The sequence below is a fragment of the Adiantum capillus-veneris genome, chromosome 5 (genome assembly GCF_014529385.1).
Source record: "Adiantum capillus-veneris isolate H3 chromosome 5, ASM1452938v2, whole genome shotgun sequence".
Classification (NCBI taxonomy): Eukaryota; Viridiplantae; Streptophyta; class Polypodiopsida; order Polypodiales; family Pteridaceae; genus Adiantum; species Adiantum capillus-veneris.
In genome coordinates this window covers 154,524,741-154,543,413 of record NC_140935.1, presented here as the reverse complement: position 1 = coordinate 154,543,413, position 18,673 = coordinate 154,524,741, and the positions used below count along the sequence as shown (strand labels likewise).

Genomic DNA, 18,673 nt, shown 5'->3' with positions numbered 1-18,673 from the left:
ATGGATAGTTATCTGATTAATCAGGTCCACTCGTTTTTGATTGACAACTTTAGTCAATCCCACTTACCACTCCGCACTCACACATGCTTCTATGTTTCCTAATTACTATCACATTCTTTCAACATTTAAAATAATGATTTTATTTTTAACTTTCCTGTATAGTAAAACAAGTCCAAAAATCAGCATTAAAACAGTCTTTTAGCAATCAAACATCTTTTAACTTTGAAGTACAATCAAGCAAAACATTTTTTTATGATATCCATGATCCGTAAGGGTGAAAAACGGCACTGATTCATTATTCAATTCGGGTGAATATATCACCAAAAGATCACGATGCCCATACACCAAACCAATTGCCTATACAGCTATGCAACTCCCCTAGGATAAGAAAACGGTATCCGAACTCATGTAGAAACATCAAGACATAAAGGAGTAGAGGCTCATCGTTCATGGATGTAACCGACTTATCAATGGCCTTATAGCCATCATTATTCATCAAAATATACAAAAAAGTCGAAGGTGTCTTGAGACAAGTTGTCTTAAGGATGCACTCCCAAAAATGCTCAAGGATTCTATTTGACAATCAGCAACAACTTGTTTTCATACCACCTCTTTTGTAGGAAGAGAAGCTTGCACATAGGTGACAAAAAACAATTAGTGTCGAAAGATTTTGGACCGCGTTCTGGCCAAAATAACGTGGTCATTTGACCCACAAATGGTCCTTTGGATGCAATATGCATGTGTAGAGCACCTCGAAGGTTTTGAATATATATTGTAACTTCCACATTTACATCTTTGAATGCTTACAGTGTTGGACATCATGCTCCATACACTTGATACCAACATTGATCCATGGCGCTCAAGTTATGACCCCACCCCACCCCACCATCATATACTAGTGAAGCTCAATTGAGTTGGTATGAACATCTCATCAAGTGTGAGTTAAGTCGTCTCCAAAACCATATCCAGGGGCAACATTGGGCTAGGTCCTTGCTAACTCATTTGTATCCGTGCTCCCACCATCACTATCCATGTAGCTGGCCTGTGATAAGTCTCATACAATGAGGGTACATATTGTTGATGATATCTACAGCGATATTCATCATTTATTTTCATGAAAATTGGCATGTTAACATGTTAGAAAGCACATTCTACCTAATTCCACATATGTGGTAACTACTGTTTACAAAGCTTACATCTCTCTTCCATTCCATACAATCCTTGACCACAACTCAACTACAAGTTCTATTGTCTAAGCAATAAAGATGTCTCCTTCACTTATATTTGCTATGGCTGAACCTTCCAAGGTCAGTTTGGCCCTTGATTCGAGGGGCCCCCTGTATTTCTCCAAATTAATAATGCCGTGCAAAGGGTGCTTTGGACCTTTGAGCGAGCTTCAGTGTCATGAGGTTGGGTTAATCCGGGCTTTGCCCCACCTCCAGCTTCTTTAAGTCATTATCTTTGTCCACAAGATCAGGTTCCTGCTTCTTACATGCTCTTGCAAGATAGCAACTTTTAGCTAAGTTTGCACTTCCTCTAGGGTAGCCTGTTCTGCTGAGAATTAATCAAGTTTTGCTCAGTTCAAGTCTTTTATGTTTCTCTTCTCATAAGTTTGCATCCTTTCCTGCCGATAGTGTCACTAGCAATGATATGTACAATCTTCTTGAGGTCATGTATTGTCTATAGGGTAGGGACACTTTGGTTTTTATGCCCACTATGTCTCTGCACTCCTTACAGCACCTGCATGTGTGGGCGTCTGTCTTCTTCAGATGGTTTGTTGATGCAAGTTAAGAATATCCAGACTCCAATACTGATAATGGTGTCACAACCCTTTGGACATCATCGTAGTAGTTCCCTGCTATAGAAGTTGTAAACACTATATCGGACTGAGGATAATAAGAGGCATTTTTCACTCACTTGGTTGCCCTTGCACACAAGGAGGCAGTACAAACATACATATTTGACTGTTCATTTCATCGGTACCAACCAATCTCATTTCTGAAGACAAGGGCACCAATACCTAGAAGTCCTGCCAATTAGCTCCAATTCCTTTAAAGAGATTGCACATTAAGACCAAGCTCAAAAGTTGAAAGGATCCCTTCCAACAAAGCTGATCTCTGCGTCAGAAAAATGAGACAAAACCTAATTTTTGTATATTACATAATTTACAATATACACGCATAATGCAGTTCATTGCTCAATAAATCTCTGTGTATGAGAAGTGTCTGTCAGACGGCATTCGCTTGTTTGCCCAAAAATGTTGTAGCGATTGTTTGCCACTGTATCATACACTATATCCCTGAAGAGCCTGCAGAAGGAACAAGCAACAACTTGATTAATACATCAGCCCGCCACTATCATGCATGCTTATACTAAGCAGTAAATAGCAACACATACAGCGGAAAAGGGTTCAGCATCCCTGCTATCAAAGGAAAAGGTATTCGCAAATAGTTTGCTATCCGCAGCACAGCTTCTGATTTTATATATGATCTGTTACGTTACCAAAGATAAAATTACAGGCATACAAGCTCAGTCAATTGGACAAATGAAGAAAGTAACAGGCACGCACACAATCAAATCATGAAAAGGAAAATCCTTACCTGTCTTTCTCCACAAGCACAATGCTAGAAATGTCATCAGGGGAACGGCCAGACCTTTGAAGCAGCGCTCGTCCAGCTGGACTTTGTAGAGCAGCAAATCGCATAGTCCTGCATGACACACATTGTGCATCCAATCATCGCATTCAGTCTCCCACTTCAGGAAAAGCTATTTACTTGACTGGCTTTCTGATGAAAGAACTGTCGGGCATCAAAAAGTTACCAACTCCCACAATTAATTGAGCAAGCTGTAAAACATTTAGGGCATGCAGGTAAACAATGACAACCAAGGGACGGGGAGTAAAAAAAGCTCAAAGGTTAAAGCCAAAAGAAGCACATGTCGAAGTTAACTCCTGAAATGAGCCAGTTAGACAAAAAGGTAGCTCTTGCTATTTACTCTTCGTCTTCATTTAATCACCCTGTACAATGCAGCTTATTACACCAGACAAAAATAAGAACATTTTATCCATTTCAAGAACTTCTCCAGACAATATACTTCAGAGCCCCTTGCCTTGCAATTTTCTCTCTGTCCCCTTCCTCTTGCTGCCATCTTTCAACTTCCACTACACACTCTCACAAAACAACATGATCGTTTTCAAGAAGGGACTTCCTACTTTTGTTTTTGTGTCTGGAAGTCTTCCTCAAGGGGAGATAATGTAAGGGAAAGAGTCCTATAAACTAAGTGCATGCTAGCCCACAAACAGAGTGCAACGCCACCACGAAGTTTGAGTGGTTCAAGGGTGGCCCGGTCAAGTATGGAAGGACCTGAGCCATTTTAACCAAAGGCACTATATAGCTGACAGATCGAGAAGACACTCACTATTCTAGCTTTACTTAGCTGAAGCATAACGTGCATGCCATCTTTCCCAAATCGCTTTTCCAAATATTACATTATTGGGACAAGAATAGACAGTCTAAATGTACTAAACCTGCAAGGTAATCAGTATAGCTTTGGCTACAAGTAAAAAATTCTACCAAGTCTACCTTCCATGATATTAACTTCGAAAGCTCCTCCATTCAATAGGTATTTGATGCAACACACAACTCAATTAGCATAAACGAGTTAAGGGAAAAATGACAAAAATTTCTCCATTCAACAGGTGTTTGATGCAATACACAACTCACTTAATACACCACTCATTTATGATTATTTCTGAAACCATTCACATAGTCTCTCAATCAACCAGTTCCTTATATGACATATAATGAATCGCACGAAACATTATCAAATGGCTTTATTGAAAAATAGAACTTACTCATTTGGATCATTGTCAAGGACCATGTTTACACCACCATTGCACAAGTTGCAAACACCTGATCAAATGTCATGCTTAACAGTTAGTCAAATAAAACTTTATAGAACAGAATAAACAAATTGCTCGCAAATCTATATGAGTTCAGACAAAACGTCCATAAATTACAAACTTGGACGATTGGAAAGAGGAGCTTAAGAGGACAGTATCCTTTGTGGATATTGGGGACCTGAGTATACATTGTAATTAAGGGCAAACAGCGAGCAATTCATTATGGCACATTTGAGGAGAAGAGCAATCATGAAGCAGACAAAATTCCTTAAAAGGCACGAAGGTACGGATATCTGATGAGCTCATTTGCCTTTCAGCTTAAAAATAGAGATAATGAATTAGGAAGAGTCACAGCCGCGAAAAAGGAAGGGAAGTTGTACAAAGACAAGAAAGCAATCATTCGCGAGTTCACAAACCCCATGCCCAAGGAGAAGACTTAAGCAGTGATACCGAAAGTGGATTGTAAATATATGGACATATTTGATTGGTCCTATATGTTAAGTTTGGCCTCTACAAGATGTTAATCTAGCTCATACAAAGGCATGGAGGGTTGGGGGGAAGACACAAGGAAATGGGGAGACTTCAAAGGAGAGAGCTCTAATCATGCGTTTCCCATCCATGGAGGCAAAGAAGGACTTCTTGAAGAAGCGTCCTACACTAATGAAAGCGGGCATATTCCTTGGAGATGACCTCACACTCTCACAACTTGCTCATATGAAAGAAGTTATGCCGGAGATAATGACAGCTAGAGAAAAGGGGAAGTGGCCTTCTACAGGGATGGACGAGTGGTTATTCTGGAGAGGCGCCCCGCATGACGGCGTGAGACCGTGGGACGACACTCGGAGTGTCTACATGGAATTGTACTAGATCTTTGCACCTTTAGGGGCCTTTGAGGATAGTTTCACAAGGAGAGATCATCATCTTCTACTCTGAGACGCATCAGGTCCCGGGGCAATCCATGCCACAAGTGAGCGGATACAGATGGGAGATAGCTTGCAGACAGGAGACTCGATCAAAGCACAGAGGACGAGGTTCAGGAGAAGTGGCAGTCTTATTCAGAGAGGAGCTACAGCCTCTGATACATATAGCTCGGAGGGATGAGCATGCTAGGACCCTAGGTACATGTGGGTGAAACTAAAGGCAGAGACAGGCACATACTTCTACATCACTATTTGCCATTTCCCTCCTAGTACGTCAGTATATGCATCACCTAGAGGACAATTTCTGTAACAAACTGTTGACGTGTCGACCTACTGAAGAACGGAGTTACCGGCCGAGGGGCCTAAACCCTAAGAAGAACAAGCAACAGAAGAAGTATCACAAAGTGATGACGTGGTTGTCCGAGAGCAGAAAACCCTAACCCTAATTTCTGCCAGAAACCCTAATTTCTGAAACCCTAATTCTGGAAACCCTAATTGCTGAAACCCTAATTTTGGAAACCCTAACCCTAAAACTACAACAGCATGGCTGATTTCCAAAAATTGCGCTGGCATGATGACATGGCAAGCTGTACGGATTTCTGTGATTTACGCTGGCAGCTTTTGGCATTGCTTTTTGGACCAGAAGCTTTTTGAGTTTGAAAGCTTTTCATGTAAACTGCTTTTTGGACCAGAAGCTTTTGGGTTTGAAAGCTTTTCATGTGAGCTGCTTTTAGGCCAAGGGCCTTTAAATATGAGGCTAGGGCTCATTCTCTGGCATGCTTCCAGGAGAAGGTGCAGAGTCTGGAGTACCGGCTTGTACTTTGATGATGCAATATAAAGAAATACCGAAAGGGGCGCCAAGGTTTGGGGCCAATACTCTCTGGGATGGAATTCCGCCACTCCGTGTCGCGTGTCGTCTCTCTCTCTCTTTCAGTTCAGTTGTTAATGAAGTGTTAAAAGTCTGTTCGGTTTGTTCTTTTCTATTGGCACGTGGTGCCCGCCTTGTGACAATTTCCCTTGGATGATGATATATGGGAGTTTTCTAGGGATGGTGACATTATTATCTTGGGGGATTTCAATGCTAGGACAGCCCATCACCAGACGGTATTCTACATGAAAGCTTTTCATGTAAACTGCTTTTTGGACCAGAAGCTTTTGGGTTTGAAAGCTTTTCATGTAAGCTGCTTTTAGGCCAAGGGCCTTTAAATATGAGGCTAGGGCTCATTCTCTGGCATGCTTCCATTCGCTTGCTTTATTTTACGCAATGAATAAGAGAGAGAGAGAGAGAACGCTTTACTTTTAAAAAGCTTTGCTTTATTTGGGCCAAGTATGGCTTGAGAGGCTTGAGAGAGAAACCTCTTTTTAGCTTTATGAAGAGCTTTTAATTTCCAGCTTTTGGGGCTTTGCTTTTGGCATCCCTTGTACTCTTTAAATAAGTGGGTAGGCCACTCACAACTCAGAGCATCTGGACGCAGAGTCTGAGTGTGAGCGCTTGCCTGCACTCTTGTACTTTGAACACAGATTAATATATAAAGAAACACCGAAAGGGGCGCCAAACTTTGGGGCCAATATCTCCAAGCACGGAACTCCGCCGGGCCAGTGTCGAATCAATTGTGAACTGTGAACTGTTTTGAAGTGGTTATTTGTGTTGTCGCGGTAGATTCTCGACTTGGAGTGTCCAAGTCTATTACACTGGATTAGCTAGTTGCTAATCCCCCGCAGGTAGAGGTGAACTGGGGGAGATTTCACGCGAAAAATCTCGTCCGATTGAAAGGGCAAGTAGCCATACAGGTATGGGAGCTCGAGGGCTTGCTACGGATGCGACCAACATGTGAAACGGAGCCCAAAACAGAAAAATACAGCCTGCTGTGTATTTTTGTAGGTTTAGGGTTTTGGCCCTAATTGATCCCTAGTGCTCCCAGGAGCTTCGGGGAAGGGTTGGGATCACTTTACAGGTGATCTGGCATTTTCAGGGTAGAAATCAGAGAATTCAGCATGTTGCAGATTCTCGGTAGGTTTGGGAAAATGTCTAGACTCCGTATGCACCGGGAAAGTCACCTTTGGCATGGGGAATTTGTCTGTGAAGCCTCCTACTGCGGTTATGCTACTGAAATTGGGCTAGAGTAGGCCATTTTCCTACGAGCTGTCGCGGTAAAAGCAGGATAGCTTGTAGGAACTTGCAGGTTTTCTCCCAAGGTTTATAAGAATAAAGAAATGCAGAAACGGGTGCCAGTCTTTGGGGCCTATAGGGTGTCGCTGTCTGCTCGGGAGCAATCTAGCTGCCAAGCTGTGCTTTGTGTGAAGTGTTAATTCTAGTCACAGGTTTATTCGTGAAGTTTTCCTCTATGTCGTAAAGTCCAAGTAAAGTTATCAAGTGAAGAATCGGGTGAAAGCTAAAGTCTACGGCCCTACGGGCCAGTTTCATACCTCTCCCAATGGAACCGTGCTGTATTGGAACAATAGAGTGAAAGACAAGATAGCGTGATCGACTGCTACCCCAACTGGCCTATTTCCCACCGTGAAATCTCGAAAGGAAGGAATGAGTCTTGGCGGAGCCATAACATAATCCATTGAAGCCATTCCGATGTGGAAAGCATGTAAAACCATGTGCTGTAGAGAATCTCTGTAGGCCATTCAAAATGGCCAATCCATGTGCAGTCCTCATATCAATCAAGTATCTGCCATACTCAGTGTGCTCCTCATCCTGTGATAATCTTGAGAGGCCCATTTCTGTAATATTAAGCTCCTGCATCAACTCGTTTGAAGTATTATAGAATACCGTCTGGTGATGGGCTGTCCTAGCATTGAAATCCCCCAAGATAATAATGTCACCATCCCTAGAAAACTCCCATATATCATCATCCAAGGGAAATTGTCACAAGGCGGGCACCACGTGCCAATAGAAAAGAACAAACCGAACAGACTTTTAACACTTCATTAACAACTGAACTGAAAGAGAGAGAGACGACACGCGACACGGAGTGGCGGAATTCCACCCCAGAGAGTATTGGCCCCAAACCTTGGCGCCCCTTTCGGTATTTCTTTATATTGCATCATCAAAGTACAAGCCGGTACTCCAGACTCTGCACCTTCTCCTAGCGTACGAAAAGCAACCACGCAAAAGTTGGTCAAAACCCTGCCGCAAAAAGCGCCGCCATTTGCGCCGGAAATCATGGAATACCGTACAGCAGTGCCACATGTCACATTTTTCCGCAATCTACGGGCGCCCGTACTACAGCCATGTCGGCCTTTCGGCGGGTCCATTTGTCAGGGGAAGTGGGCAACCACGTCACCCATTTGTGACATACCCCCCTCTTGAAAGCATTGTAATCGCCCTCAATTACGCCTGCAAAACAGACAGAAGCCATAAACTGTCTTAGCAGACACTGACTGTTAGTACCTACGCACTAGGAACACACATCTAGCACAAGTACCAATCGACACTCACATCACACAACATCACAGGACATCACATGACAAATCACATTTAACATTCATTTGGATCTTAGACCATGATTTATCGGCAATGCAATTAGCAATCGCATCTAGATCCACTCAAGACCTCATAGATGCCCGATTAAGTAACCCCCATTGCAAGGTGGATGTACTGAAGGGCCGTGGAGGAAGAGGAGTGGGGGTAATAATTAGAAGATTGTTGCTGGGCTGAAAGCGAGGAATTGGAGGTGGTGGGAAGCACAGGCACCGCCACCTTCATACCTTGCAGGCAATGCTGCCCCACGCCGCATGCAAAGTAGTAAACGCGGCTCTCATTCAGCGGCCCGATGCTACATCCGCCCTTCGTCGACCAATTGTGTATCACACTCGTCTTATCTATGGTGGCCCCGACCCCACCTCCCCACAACTCTTCTGCACTCGGGCTGCCACCATTGCCGAAATCGCAGCTCTCATACACGCTCCTGTTCACTTCGTACACCGTGTGCAACCCCTTCTGGTAATGAAAGGCTGCATTTTCATTACAACAGAGTACATGAGCGTTGCAACCGTGTATCTTCGAGATCATTTAGACCAAAATGCTGCAGTCATTTTGTCTATCAGTTCCTGCACTTAAAAACAAGTCAAGAACAAAACAGTTTCATATTCAGGAATTCCATTTCATAAAGTCATATAGCAAATACTATCAGCTCTCAGTATCCTTGAAGCTCAAAGAGACATCAGTGACTCTAGTATTCTACAAAGGAGCGGAGTAACTCCCCTCTTGTGCATCCCACTGCACCAAATCTGCGGCCAAGCTGAATTCTGGGTTCCATTTGGAATAGACTATGCTAAACCAAAAGCTTCAAGGTAAAGTTTCACAATCTGAGGAGTATCTGCTAGGTCCTTCTCCTCCATCCACTTCGCATCCAATGCAGGATAGTTCTTGAATTTAACCAAGAACCGCCTTCTTACTTTACCCTTATTCTTTGTGTCCTTATGTGCCAAAATCTATTCAGGAACAAGGATCTCCTCGTTTTCCTCCACTTCGGGTTGCTCATTGAGCTCCCCATCTTCAAGCACATTACCTTTGAAAGGTTTCAAGAGATTCACATGAGATGCATTGTGAATCCTCCAAGTGTCAGGCAGTTTCAGTTGGAAGGAGACATCATTGATCTTTTCAGAGATCTGGAAAGGTCCGTAGTATCGCATACTAAGCTTTGGAAAAAGCCTCTCCTTTCCCTTTTTCTTTCTCAGGCCTGCCTTCTCAAAACGTAAGAGCACCCAATCATCCTCCTTCAATTTCAAATCGCGACGATGGCGATCCGCTGCCTTTTTCTGTCTTTCCTGAGATTTCTGCAAAGCCTCGCGGACTTTGGCAAAAGCCGTGTCTAAGTCGCGCGTATACTCATCAGCTTCAAAAATCTTATCTTTTGTGCTAAGGAAGGGTGGAACCTTCGCAGCACCTTCAACAATCTCAAATGGCGCCTTCCCCATCGAAGAGTGTATAGTGTTATTGTAGGCAAATTCCACCAAAGGTAGATACTTTTCCCATTGAGTCTTCTGATCCGAGATTAAGACTAATATAAATCTAAAACCACTGAATTGGCAATCTCAGATTGCCCGTCAGTCTGCAAGTGGAAAGATGACGAGAACTGCAACCGTGTGCCAATGTTCTCCCAAATTGCCTTCCAAAACAAACTCGTAAATCTGGGGTCCCTATCGCAGACAATCGTCTCAAGCATGCCATGTAATCTAAAAATCTGGGCCACAAACAGTCTCGCTAAGTGATCTGGCTTGACTGTTTTCTTCACTGGGAATGAAATGAGCCTACTTGCTAAATCTGTTAATAACAGTCCAGATACCATCGTGACCACTCTGTGTTCTCGAGAGATAAAAAATGAAGTCCATTGCAATACTTTCGGAGGGTCGGGTGGGTATGGGCAAAGGCTGTAACAAACCCTGTGCTTTATGCCTGTCAAACTTGACTTTCTGGCATACCAAACACCTGCGCACAAACTCGTCCACATCCTTCTTGAGTCTCGGCCAAAAGAAGTATCTCTCTACCCCTTTCATGGTGGTAGCAATGCCGCGGTGACCCGTAAAAGGCGGACAGTGACATTCAGCCATAACCTTTTCCCTCAACGGCTGTGTAACGCATAACATGGTTTTCCTCATCAAGTAGCCATCTCGAATGGAATATCCTGCTACTGTCTCCCCATCCAGTATCCGTGTGAAAACGTGTGCAAAATCTGGATCCGTGGCATACTGATCAACCATATCCTCGAAGCTCCTATGATGTATCGTGGAAATAGCCAGAACCAACGGCTTCCGAGACAAAGCATCTGCCACCAAATTCTCATGTCCCTGGACATGGACAATCTGGAACTGAAACTGTGACAAGATGTTCGCCTACCGCATTTGCTTTTCCGATAGCTGCTTCTGTGACAAGTAGTAGTATAAGCTCTGATGGTTTGTAAAGACAATAAAATCTGCTCCGAGTAGGTAGTGCCGCTACTGAGTAAGAGCATGGATAACCGCCAAAAGCTCTTTCTCATAAATCTGTGCTGTCAATTCCTGCCTTGGAACAATCAGCTCTCGTAAGCAATGACATGGCCTTCTTGCGTTAAGACCGCACCTAGACTACGACCACAAGAATCACAATATACTTCAAATGACTTCTGCAAATCCGGCAAAGTCAAAACTGGTCGCATAGTCAATTTCTCTTTCAAAGTCTGAAAGACAGTCACCTCTGTGGGTCCCCACGAGAAAGGGACTCCTTTCTATGTCAAGATATGCAAAGGGGAAGCAACCCCTGCAAACTTTTGAATGAACCGCCTGTAGTAGGAACACAATCCCAAGAAGCTTCTAACTTCATGGGCATTCTTCAAATCGGGCCAATCACGGATTGTCTCTATCTTGGCCGGATCCATTTGCACTCCTGCTGCTGACACAATGTATCCCAAAAAGTGTATCTCTGGTAGGAAAAATTCACTTTTCTTCACATTAATCACTAACTTGTGATCTCGTAATGCCTGAAAGACCTGAAGAAGATGATCTCTATGTTCTGCCTCATTCTTAGAGAAAACAATGATATCGTCAAAGAAAGTGTCAACAAATAGTCTATACTCTCAAAAAATCATGTCCATCATCCGGTTAAATGTCGCAGGAGCATTGGTTAGGCCAAACGGCATCACCAAAAACTCAAATAACCCAAAAGTTGTCCGAAAGGCTATCTTGTAGACGTCTCCCGGCACGATTCGGATCTGATGATATCCACTCTTCAAATCAATCCTGCTAAAACACGAGGATCCCTATAATCTGTCGAGTATATCATCGATCCTAGGAATCAGAAATCTGTTCTTGATGGTGATTTTGTTGAGAGCTCTATAATCGATGCACATTCTCCAAGATCCGTCTTTCTTCAAAACCAACAACACTGGAGAGTAATACGGTGAAGTACTAGGCTGGACAAGACCCTTTTCCAAGAGGTCTTTCACTTGGTTCATGATCTCTTCGTTCTGTGCTCGGCTCACACGGTAAGGTGGCCGGTTCGATGGTGTGCTTCCAGGTATCAAATCAATGGTATGATCTTCAGGACGAGCGGGTGGTAACTCGCCCGACAAGCCCTCTGAGAAGCAATCTGCATGAGAGTGGAGAAAATCTTGGCGTTCTTTATCAAGTTCAGACATATTTGTCGTATCCTCATCACTCAACTCTTTCAAAAAGATCAAGTAAACAAACAAACTGGATTTCATTAATTTAGAAATGGCCGAAGCCAATACAATAGGGACAGACTCGCCCTCAAGTTTTATATCGAGTACAATGGTTCTGCCCTTCTCCGTTGTCAATGTCGTTTTCCTCGCCCGATAGTCGACCACACTGTTGTTCTTGTGGTGCCAGGGAATTCCCAAGAGAATATCACAGCCTTCCAAAGGCATTATGTAAAAGTCCTAATGCCCCAAATACTCCTGACAATGCAACCGAAGTTTGCCAATGACGGGTGTAATGGCTACGTCCCTACCGGGTGCCGCTAGAACTGCCTCCGCAAGTGGTCCCATCCAATCAGGAGTGATCTCGAGCCGCGTCGCCAATTCCGATGAAATGAAGTTGGCCTTGGCTCCTCCATCAACGAAGATCATGGCTTCTTGATCTTTCACTTTGCCCCAAGCTCGGCAAAGTTATGTACTCTCGTCTGACGTGCTGGGATCGATACCCACGCAATCTGGAACCAGTCCTGTTTTCATCTTGCCTTTTCTTCCACGTTCCTCAGCTGCTCTCGAACTCTTAGGCCGTTCGTCGTCCTCGTCGTTCTGTTCTTTCTGTGTCTTTTTAGGGCACTTTGCGGAGATATGTCCAGTTTCCCCGCATCCAAAGCTCTTCCCTTCCCTGATGTAGCGAGCCCGCTCTTGAGGAGTAAGTTTGGGTCGTGCATCTTTCTTTTCTGGGTTGCTCTTTCTCTTCCTACTTTCATTTGTCGAAGTCTGTTCGGCTCTTTGTGTCATGATCTCATCGGTGGGGTAGGTCAAACTGCCAGAGTGAATGGCAAAACTCCGTTTCGCATGACTCATCAACTCCTATATGGAACCTAACTTTTGTTCCAAGCAGTGATCTCCGATCTCTGTAGGTAGACCCAAGGTAAACCGCTCAATCTGTTCCTTGAACGAGATCTTCTTAAATGAAGAGGCGGGTAGAAAAGAGCTCCAGAATCTCTCGCAATAAGCGTCCATCCTATCCTTCTTGGTCATCCGAAGATAGTTCCAAGCAGTTCGTATATCACGTTCATAATCTTGAGTCAGCCAAGAACAAATAAAAAGCCTCTTGAATTTCAGCCATTTAACTAGCGCAGTCTTGTTTAATAGAAGCTTAAAGTAAGAGAGCTCTCCGAATCTTAGAGTGCTCTGAGTAACGGCCTCCTGCAAAAGCGATGTCAAACTGTTGTACAAAAGACAAAGCCTTCAAGCATCTCTATATCCAAAAAACGTGTCAAATTTAATTGATTGTCCACCTTGCTTAAACTCTCGGACTTTCTTGCTTTTGTCTTCCAGAAAACCAGTATTTCTGGAAAGTCATATTGGTTGGCTTTGTAAAAGTTCTTCTTCTTTGCATAAAAGTTGCTGCCATCAGAGTCCGAACTGTCTGTAGACGAGTCCTCTGTAGAACTGTCAATGACGGGGCGAGATTTAGACTTCTTTGCCTTTTTCTTGTCCTTTCCAAAGCGTTGCTTCTTGCTTCGCTTTTTGCCTTTTCTGTCTTCTTCGCTCGAGTCAGATAAGCTAGAAGAACTATCAAAAGAAGAAGAAGAAGAAGAAGAAGAACTGGATACTCCTTCAAATCGAACACGCTTCTTCTGCTTTCTTGCCTTTTCAAAAGTAGACTGACGACCCAAATAACCCGAGAAGTCAGTGCCTTTCTTCTACCTTTTGCCGTGCTTTTTAGCTTTGTTCTGCGCGTCAAAAAGCTGAGCTATTCGTGCATCAACCACCTCGTCTAATTATTTCTATGTATACTTCTTGGGAGTAGGAGGTTTCTTGAGAGCGGGTTTTCGGGGTGGTTGTGTGGTTTTCTGCCACTGCGTGTGCGCCTCTTCGAAAGAAGTCTTGCTCATATATTTTGCCAATTTCGGGTCCTTGGCAAAATTAAGCATCATCTCGTTGCATCGCCGATCAATTGTCGACGTTCCATCTCTTGACGCTCCGCCTGAGTAGGCCGAGGCGGGCCATACTCCTCGCGTGAATCTTCGTTGTGATCCCTTCCCGCATCTCCCAATGCAGAGGGAGTCGACTGATCTTTGCTTGAAGCCATAGGTGCCGCGGAAAAAAAACATTAGGGATCGGATTTCCCGTAGAAGAGAAATCGGTCGTGCTCTGATACCACTGTAACAGACTTGGACACTCCAAGTCGAGAATCTACCGCAACAGCACAAATAACCACTTCAAAAAAGTTCACAGTTCACAATTGATTCGACATTGGCCCGATGGAGTTCTGTGCCTGGAGATATTGGCCCCAAAGTCTGGCGCCCCTTTCGGTATTTCTTTTTATATTAATCTGTGTTCAAAGTACAAGAGTGCGGGCAGGCGCTCACACTCAAACTCTACGTCCAAATGCTCTGAGTTGTGAGTGGCCTACCCACTTATTTATGGAGTACAAGGGATGCCAAGGCCCAAAAGCAAAGCCCCAAAAGCTGGAAATTAAAAGCTCTTCGTAAAGCTAGAAAGAGGATTCTCTCTCAAGCCTCTAAAGCCATACTTGGACCAAATAAAGCAAAGCTTTTTAAAAGTAAAGCGTTCTCTCTCTCTCTCTCTCTCTCTCTCTCTCTCTCTCTCTCTCTCTCTCTCTCTCTCTCTCTCTCTCTCTCTCTCTCTCTCTCTCTCTCTCTCTCTCTCTCTCTCTCTCATTCATTGCGTAAAATAAAGCAAGCAAATAGCGTAGGAAAAGCAGCCACGCAAAAGCTGGCCAAAACCTTGCCGCAAAAAGCGCCGCCGTCTGCGCCGAAAACCACGAAATACCGTTCAACAATGCCACGTGTCCCATTTTTCCGCAATCTGCGGACGTCCGTGATGCAGCCATATCGGCCTTTCGGCGGGTCCATTTGCCAGGGGAAGTGGGCAGCCACGTCACCCATTTGTGACATCCAGTACCTCTATAATAGGCTCTAGCCTCGGCAATCACACATGAAACCACACAATTGTACATACAGATTAAAAGCCCTCGAGCAAGGTATCACGTTTTCTGTATTCAAGGGGGGGAGGGGGGGATGCACGAGCGCGGAATCATCGCGCTACCTAAGACAAGGGAGAAGGCAAGCTTTCCATTAAAGCTGTGATTACTTGCTCTCACCAGCATGTGACTACTATCTATCCTTTTTGTTGATTTCTTTCTTATTATTTATTTACTTTCACTTTTTGGAAACACCCCTCGGGAAATCTAACTGCCCTGCATTGCATAGCTACTGTGGAACTGTCCAGAGGGAGTCCAGGCCTGAGGGCAAAAGAGCACTAAGGTTGGACAAGGACTATGGTTAGCCAAAGTGGGGTCATTGACTAGCCAAAGTGGAATCCTTTGCTACAGAGGCTACATTTCAGTTTTGGGTGTGGTTGCAGTGTACAAAGGGGGTCAGATGACCTAGAAAGATACAATGGCAGCATCTCCTAAAATTTAGGGAACTGCTATTTTGGGACCTGAAAATGTGTCCGCGTCATTACCTCCGAAATGACAAGGGGAACATTTTATTACTCTGCAATGAAGTCAACTGGGCAACCGGTTGGGAGATTTTTAGGCGGCAACCCCGAAACGGGAAATAGGCTGTAAATGTGCCAAGTGGCACATTTCTGTGCACTTTCCTCATGCATAAAGAAGTGGCGCTGAATTTGAAGGGAGAAGGGGCTCATTTGCAGATTTTTGTCACAGGTTAAGAGCTATGGAGTGCTTCCTTTCCCACCTATGTACAGTGCGGTTCCAGGAGCGATGCCCTGCACCCTACGCACTGCCCTCTCTCTCCCCTATGGCAGTATGTTATGCCCCACTAGAGGGCTTTGAATTGACCAATGTACAGTTGTGTGGGTTCATGCGCGATTGCCGAGGCAAGAGCCTCTTGCACAAGTACTGGATTAGCTAGCGGCTAATCCTCCGTAAGTACAGGTGAATTCGGAGAGGTTTCACGCCAGAAATCTCATCCGATTCAAAGGGCAAGTAGCCCTACAGGTGCGGGAGCTCGAGGACTTGCTACGGATGTGACCGGCACACGAAATGGAGCCCGAAACAGTAAATTACAGCCTGCTGTGTATTTTTGCAAGTTTAGGGTTTTGGCCCTAAACAGTCCCTAATACCCCCAAGAGGTTCGGGGACCTGAGGGGGCCGTTGTACAGGTGATCTGGCGCATTTTCGGGGCTGAAAACAGAGAATTCAGAGTGCTGCAGATTCTCGCCAGGTTTTGCAAAGTGCCCGTATGCGTCGGGAAAGTCGGTCAATGCGTGGGAATACTGACTGTGAAGTGTCTTAGTACAGTTATGCTGCCGAAATCGGGCCGGAACAGTTGAAATTCAGCCAAGCTTGTGCGGGGCAGCTTGTAGGGAGCCACAACGTTTATTCCCTCTTTTAAACAATAAAGAAATACCGAAAGGGGCGCCTAAGTTAGGGGCCAATCTGGTGTCGGTCTTCTCATACAGGTGCAATCTAGCAGCCTGTATCCCTTCCCCCTTTGTTGTGTCTTGAAAGTACAAGTAAAGTGGGCGACAAATTAAATGGGTGAAAGCAAATAAGGTTGAAGTCTAAAGTCTACCACCCTTTTTGAAAGTATAGGCCGGTTTCATGGTTCCATTGCCGGGATTAAATCACTTTTTCCCATAGAAGTGAGCCTTGGTCAGTTTGGGCTTGAAGACACATGGGATCATAGACCAGACACAGGGAATTGCAATTATGGCTGACAGACCAAATGATGTGACTGAAGAGGTTTCCTCTTCACAAGGTCAACAGACACATGAAGTGGGTGAGTCTTCAAGACCACCACAGACGAATGATGATATATTCAGGACCCAGTTGGCTACTGCTGTGTCTATGTTCACACAAGTAATGCAGAACCCAAGGTTTTTAGCCTTTCTACAACCTCCTCTCCCGTCTCAGCAAGTGTATCATATTCAAAAGCCTGTTAAGGCTTGAGCACAGGTGATTCATACTGCACATCAATGGAAACACCTGTACACTTGACGGAGAACATGCAATCTCCACAACCCGTGCCTAAGGTGCAAGAATAGGTGGCTGAGATGCCAGTCTTTCAAGCTGTACCAGTTCAGCCAGCCACTTTTTAGCAGCCTATAGCTGGTTCTAATGGGCAGGGAAGCAACCTACAGGCTATGCAACAAGTCTTCCCACCACCTTCAGTACACCCTGGCTATTTTGGAGGTGGATCGGTATTCCAGAGCATGGCTGGTCATGCACCTGGAAATCAGTTTTACACGCCACGAACAGTGTTCGGGGGTGCTCAAACGATGATGCCTAACCCCATGTATGGTGTCACGGGCATGCTACCAAGGTTTCAAAGCACTTAGGGCCAATTTGGGATGCCACAGGCAAATTTTGGTATGGCTGGAATTACAAATCAGCAGCCAAATATGGCATTTCCAGGTCAACTTAATTGCGGTCAGGGAACACAAATGAACCCTAACAGTGATCCCATGTTTCAGTCACTTCCATATGACAATTTAACGCCGCTGGAGAGGCCAACTCTGTACAAAGAAGGTGAAAAAGGTGTGACTTTCACGACCTTTACAGGGTTTGATGACATGAAGAAGGCTCTCTCATTCCTCCATCAGTTTGACAAGGCCTCTGCAGGGGGAAACTTTACAGAGGCTTCAAAGGTCCACAAGGCAACCACTTTCTTGATAGGGAATGCGGGACAATGGTGGACAACTTTATTGCTGCAAGGGCAAGCTCCGTCCACATGGATTTACTTCAAGCAGATTTTTGCAGCAGCATGGTTATCTGATGACTTTAAAGCAGATGTCATGACAGAATGGCACCAGCTTAATGCTGCTACTTGCAAGAATCTGGATGATTACAATCGGAAGTTTTGGAAAGCTCTACTTCCAGTAACTTCCTATAGGTTTGTGCCCTTGACAGAACAGATTGAAAAATACTGTTGTGGCCTACCCAAAGGATTAAGAAAGTATTGCACGAAGACCAAAGTCACTACTTTGACCCAACTCATCGAGGTAGCAAACACTGGCAATGGTTTGCTCAAGGGAGAAGATTGTGAATTCAATAATGGCGTCAAGGAAGGATCAACCAAGAAAAATTCAGCGAAGAAGCACGTTCCCAATGAGGTTCCTAAAGGGACTCAGGAGCCAACCAACGCACGGAAAGGCAAAGCTACCGCTGAATCAGAAAAGGGACTAGCAAAGAAATGGAAAAGACGTTTTCCTCGCAAGTCGGAAGAGCAAAAGAAGGTCCTGAGGTCAGAGAACAAATGCTTCATCTGTGAGCAACCTGGCCACATTGCTAACAATTGTCCTACAAAGAAAAGGCCAGCTGATTCTGAAGACAAGGAGGACAAGAAAGGAAAGAAGCCCATGGCTGGTCTAGTGCCAGATATGGTGGGCGACAAGCCAAATTCAGATGCAAGTGAGCTTTGCAGAGCATGGGGAAAGGTCAGGGATCAAACAGTGCTTATCTTCTTTGATCCACGTGCCAAAGCCAACTTCATTTCCCCATAATTGGCTTCAAAGTTGGGAATCAGACCTGAAGAGATGGGGTATACAGCAAAGGCAGGTTTGGCATGTCCTGGCCATACAGAGGCTGTGACACCCATCATCAGAAAGTTGCGCCTACATATCCAGTCCTATGTAGATGCTAAAGAATTTTACATCATGCCACTGGACGGATGTGATGTGTTGTTAGGTATTCCTTGGTTATTTCGTGTACA

At 44.5% G+C, this 18,673-nt stretch overlaps 1 protein-coding gene across 1 annotated transcript; it reads right to left on the bottom strand.

Moving 5' to 3' along the window:
• Positions 1-1,884: 1,884 nt before the first annotated feature.
• LOC147458342 (DCC family protein At1g52590, chloroplastic-like) lies at positions 1,885-8,857 on the bottom strand. The gene is made up of 5 exons (XM_086512999.1): positions 8,539-8,857; positions 3,854-3,911; positions 2,601-2,708; positions 2,398-2,490; positions 1,885-2,308 (listed from the first exon to the last, which is right to left on the bottom strand). The coding sequence occupies exons 1-5, from the start codon at positions 8,840-8,842 to the stop codon at positions 2,191-2,193; spliced, it is 681 nt and encodes a 226-aa protein (XP_086369125.1). The 5' UTR covers positions 8,843-8,857; the 3' UTR covers positions 1,885-2,190.
• Between the last annotated feature and the right edge of the window lie 9,816 nt (positions 8,858-18,673).

What these genes read in the sequence shown, in the direction of transcription:
- LOC147458342 (XM_086512999.1), bottom strand. Translation starts at nt 8,842, where the DNA reads ATGATCTCGAAGATACACGGTTGCAACGCTCATGTACTCTGTTGTAAT. An exon ending in CTTGACAATGATCCAAATGA is followed by an intron (nt 2,709 to 3,853) that starts GTAAGTTCTATT and finishes TGTGTCATGCAG; the next exon opens with GACTATGCGATTTGCTGCTC. An exon ending in ATGCTGAACCCTTTTCCGCT is followed by an intron (nt 2,309 to 2,397) that starts GTATGTGTTGCT and finishes TTCCTTCTGCAG; the next exon opens with GCTCTTCAGGGATATAGTGT.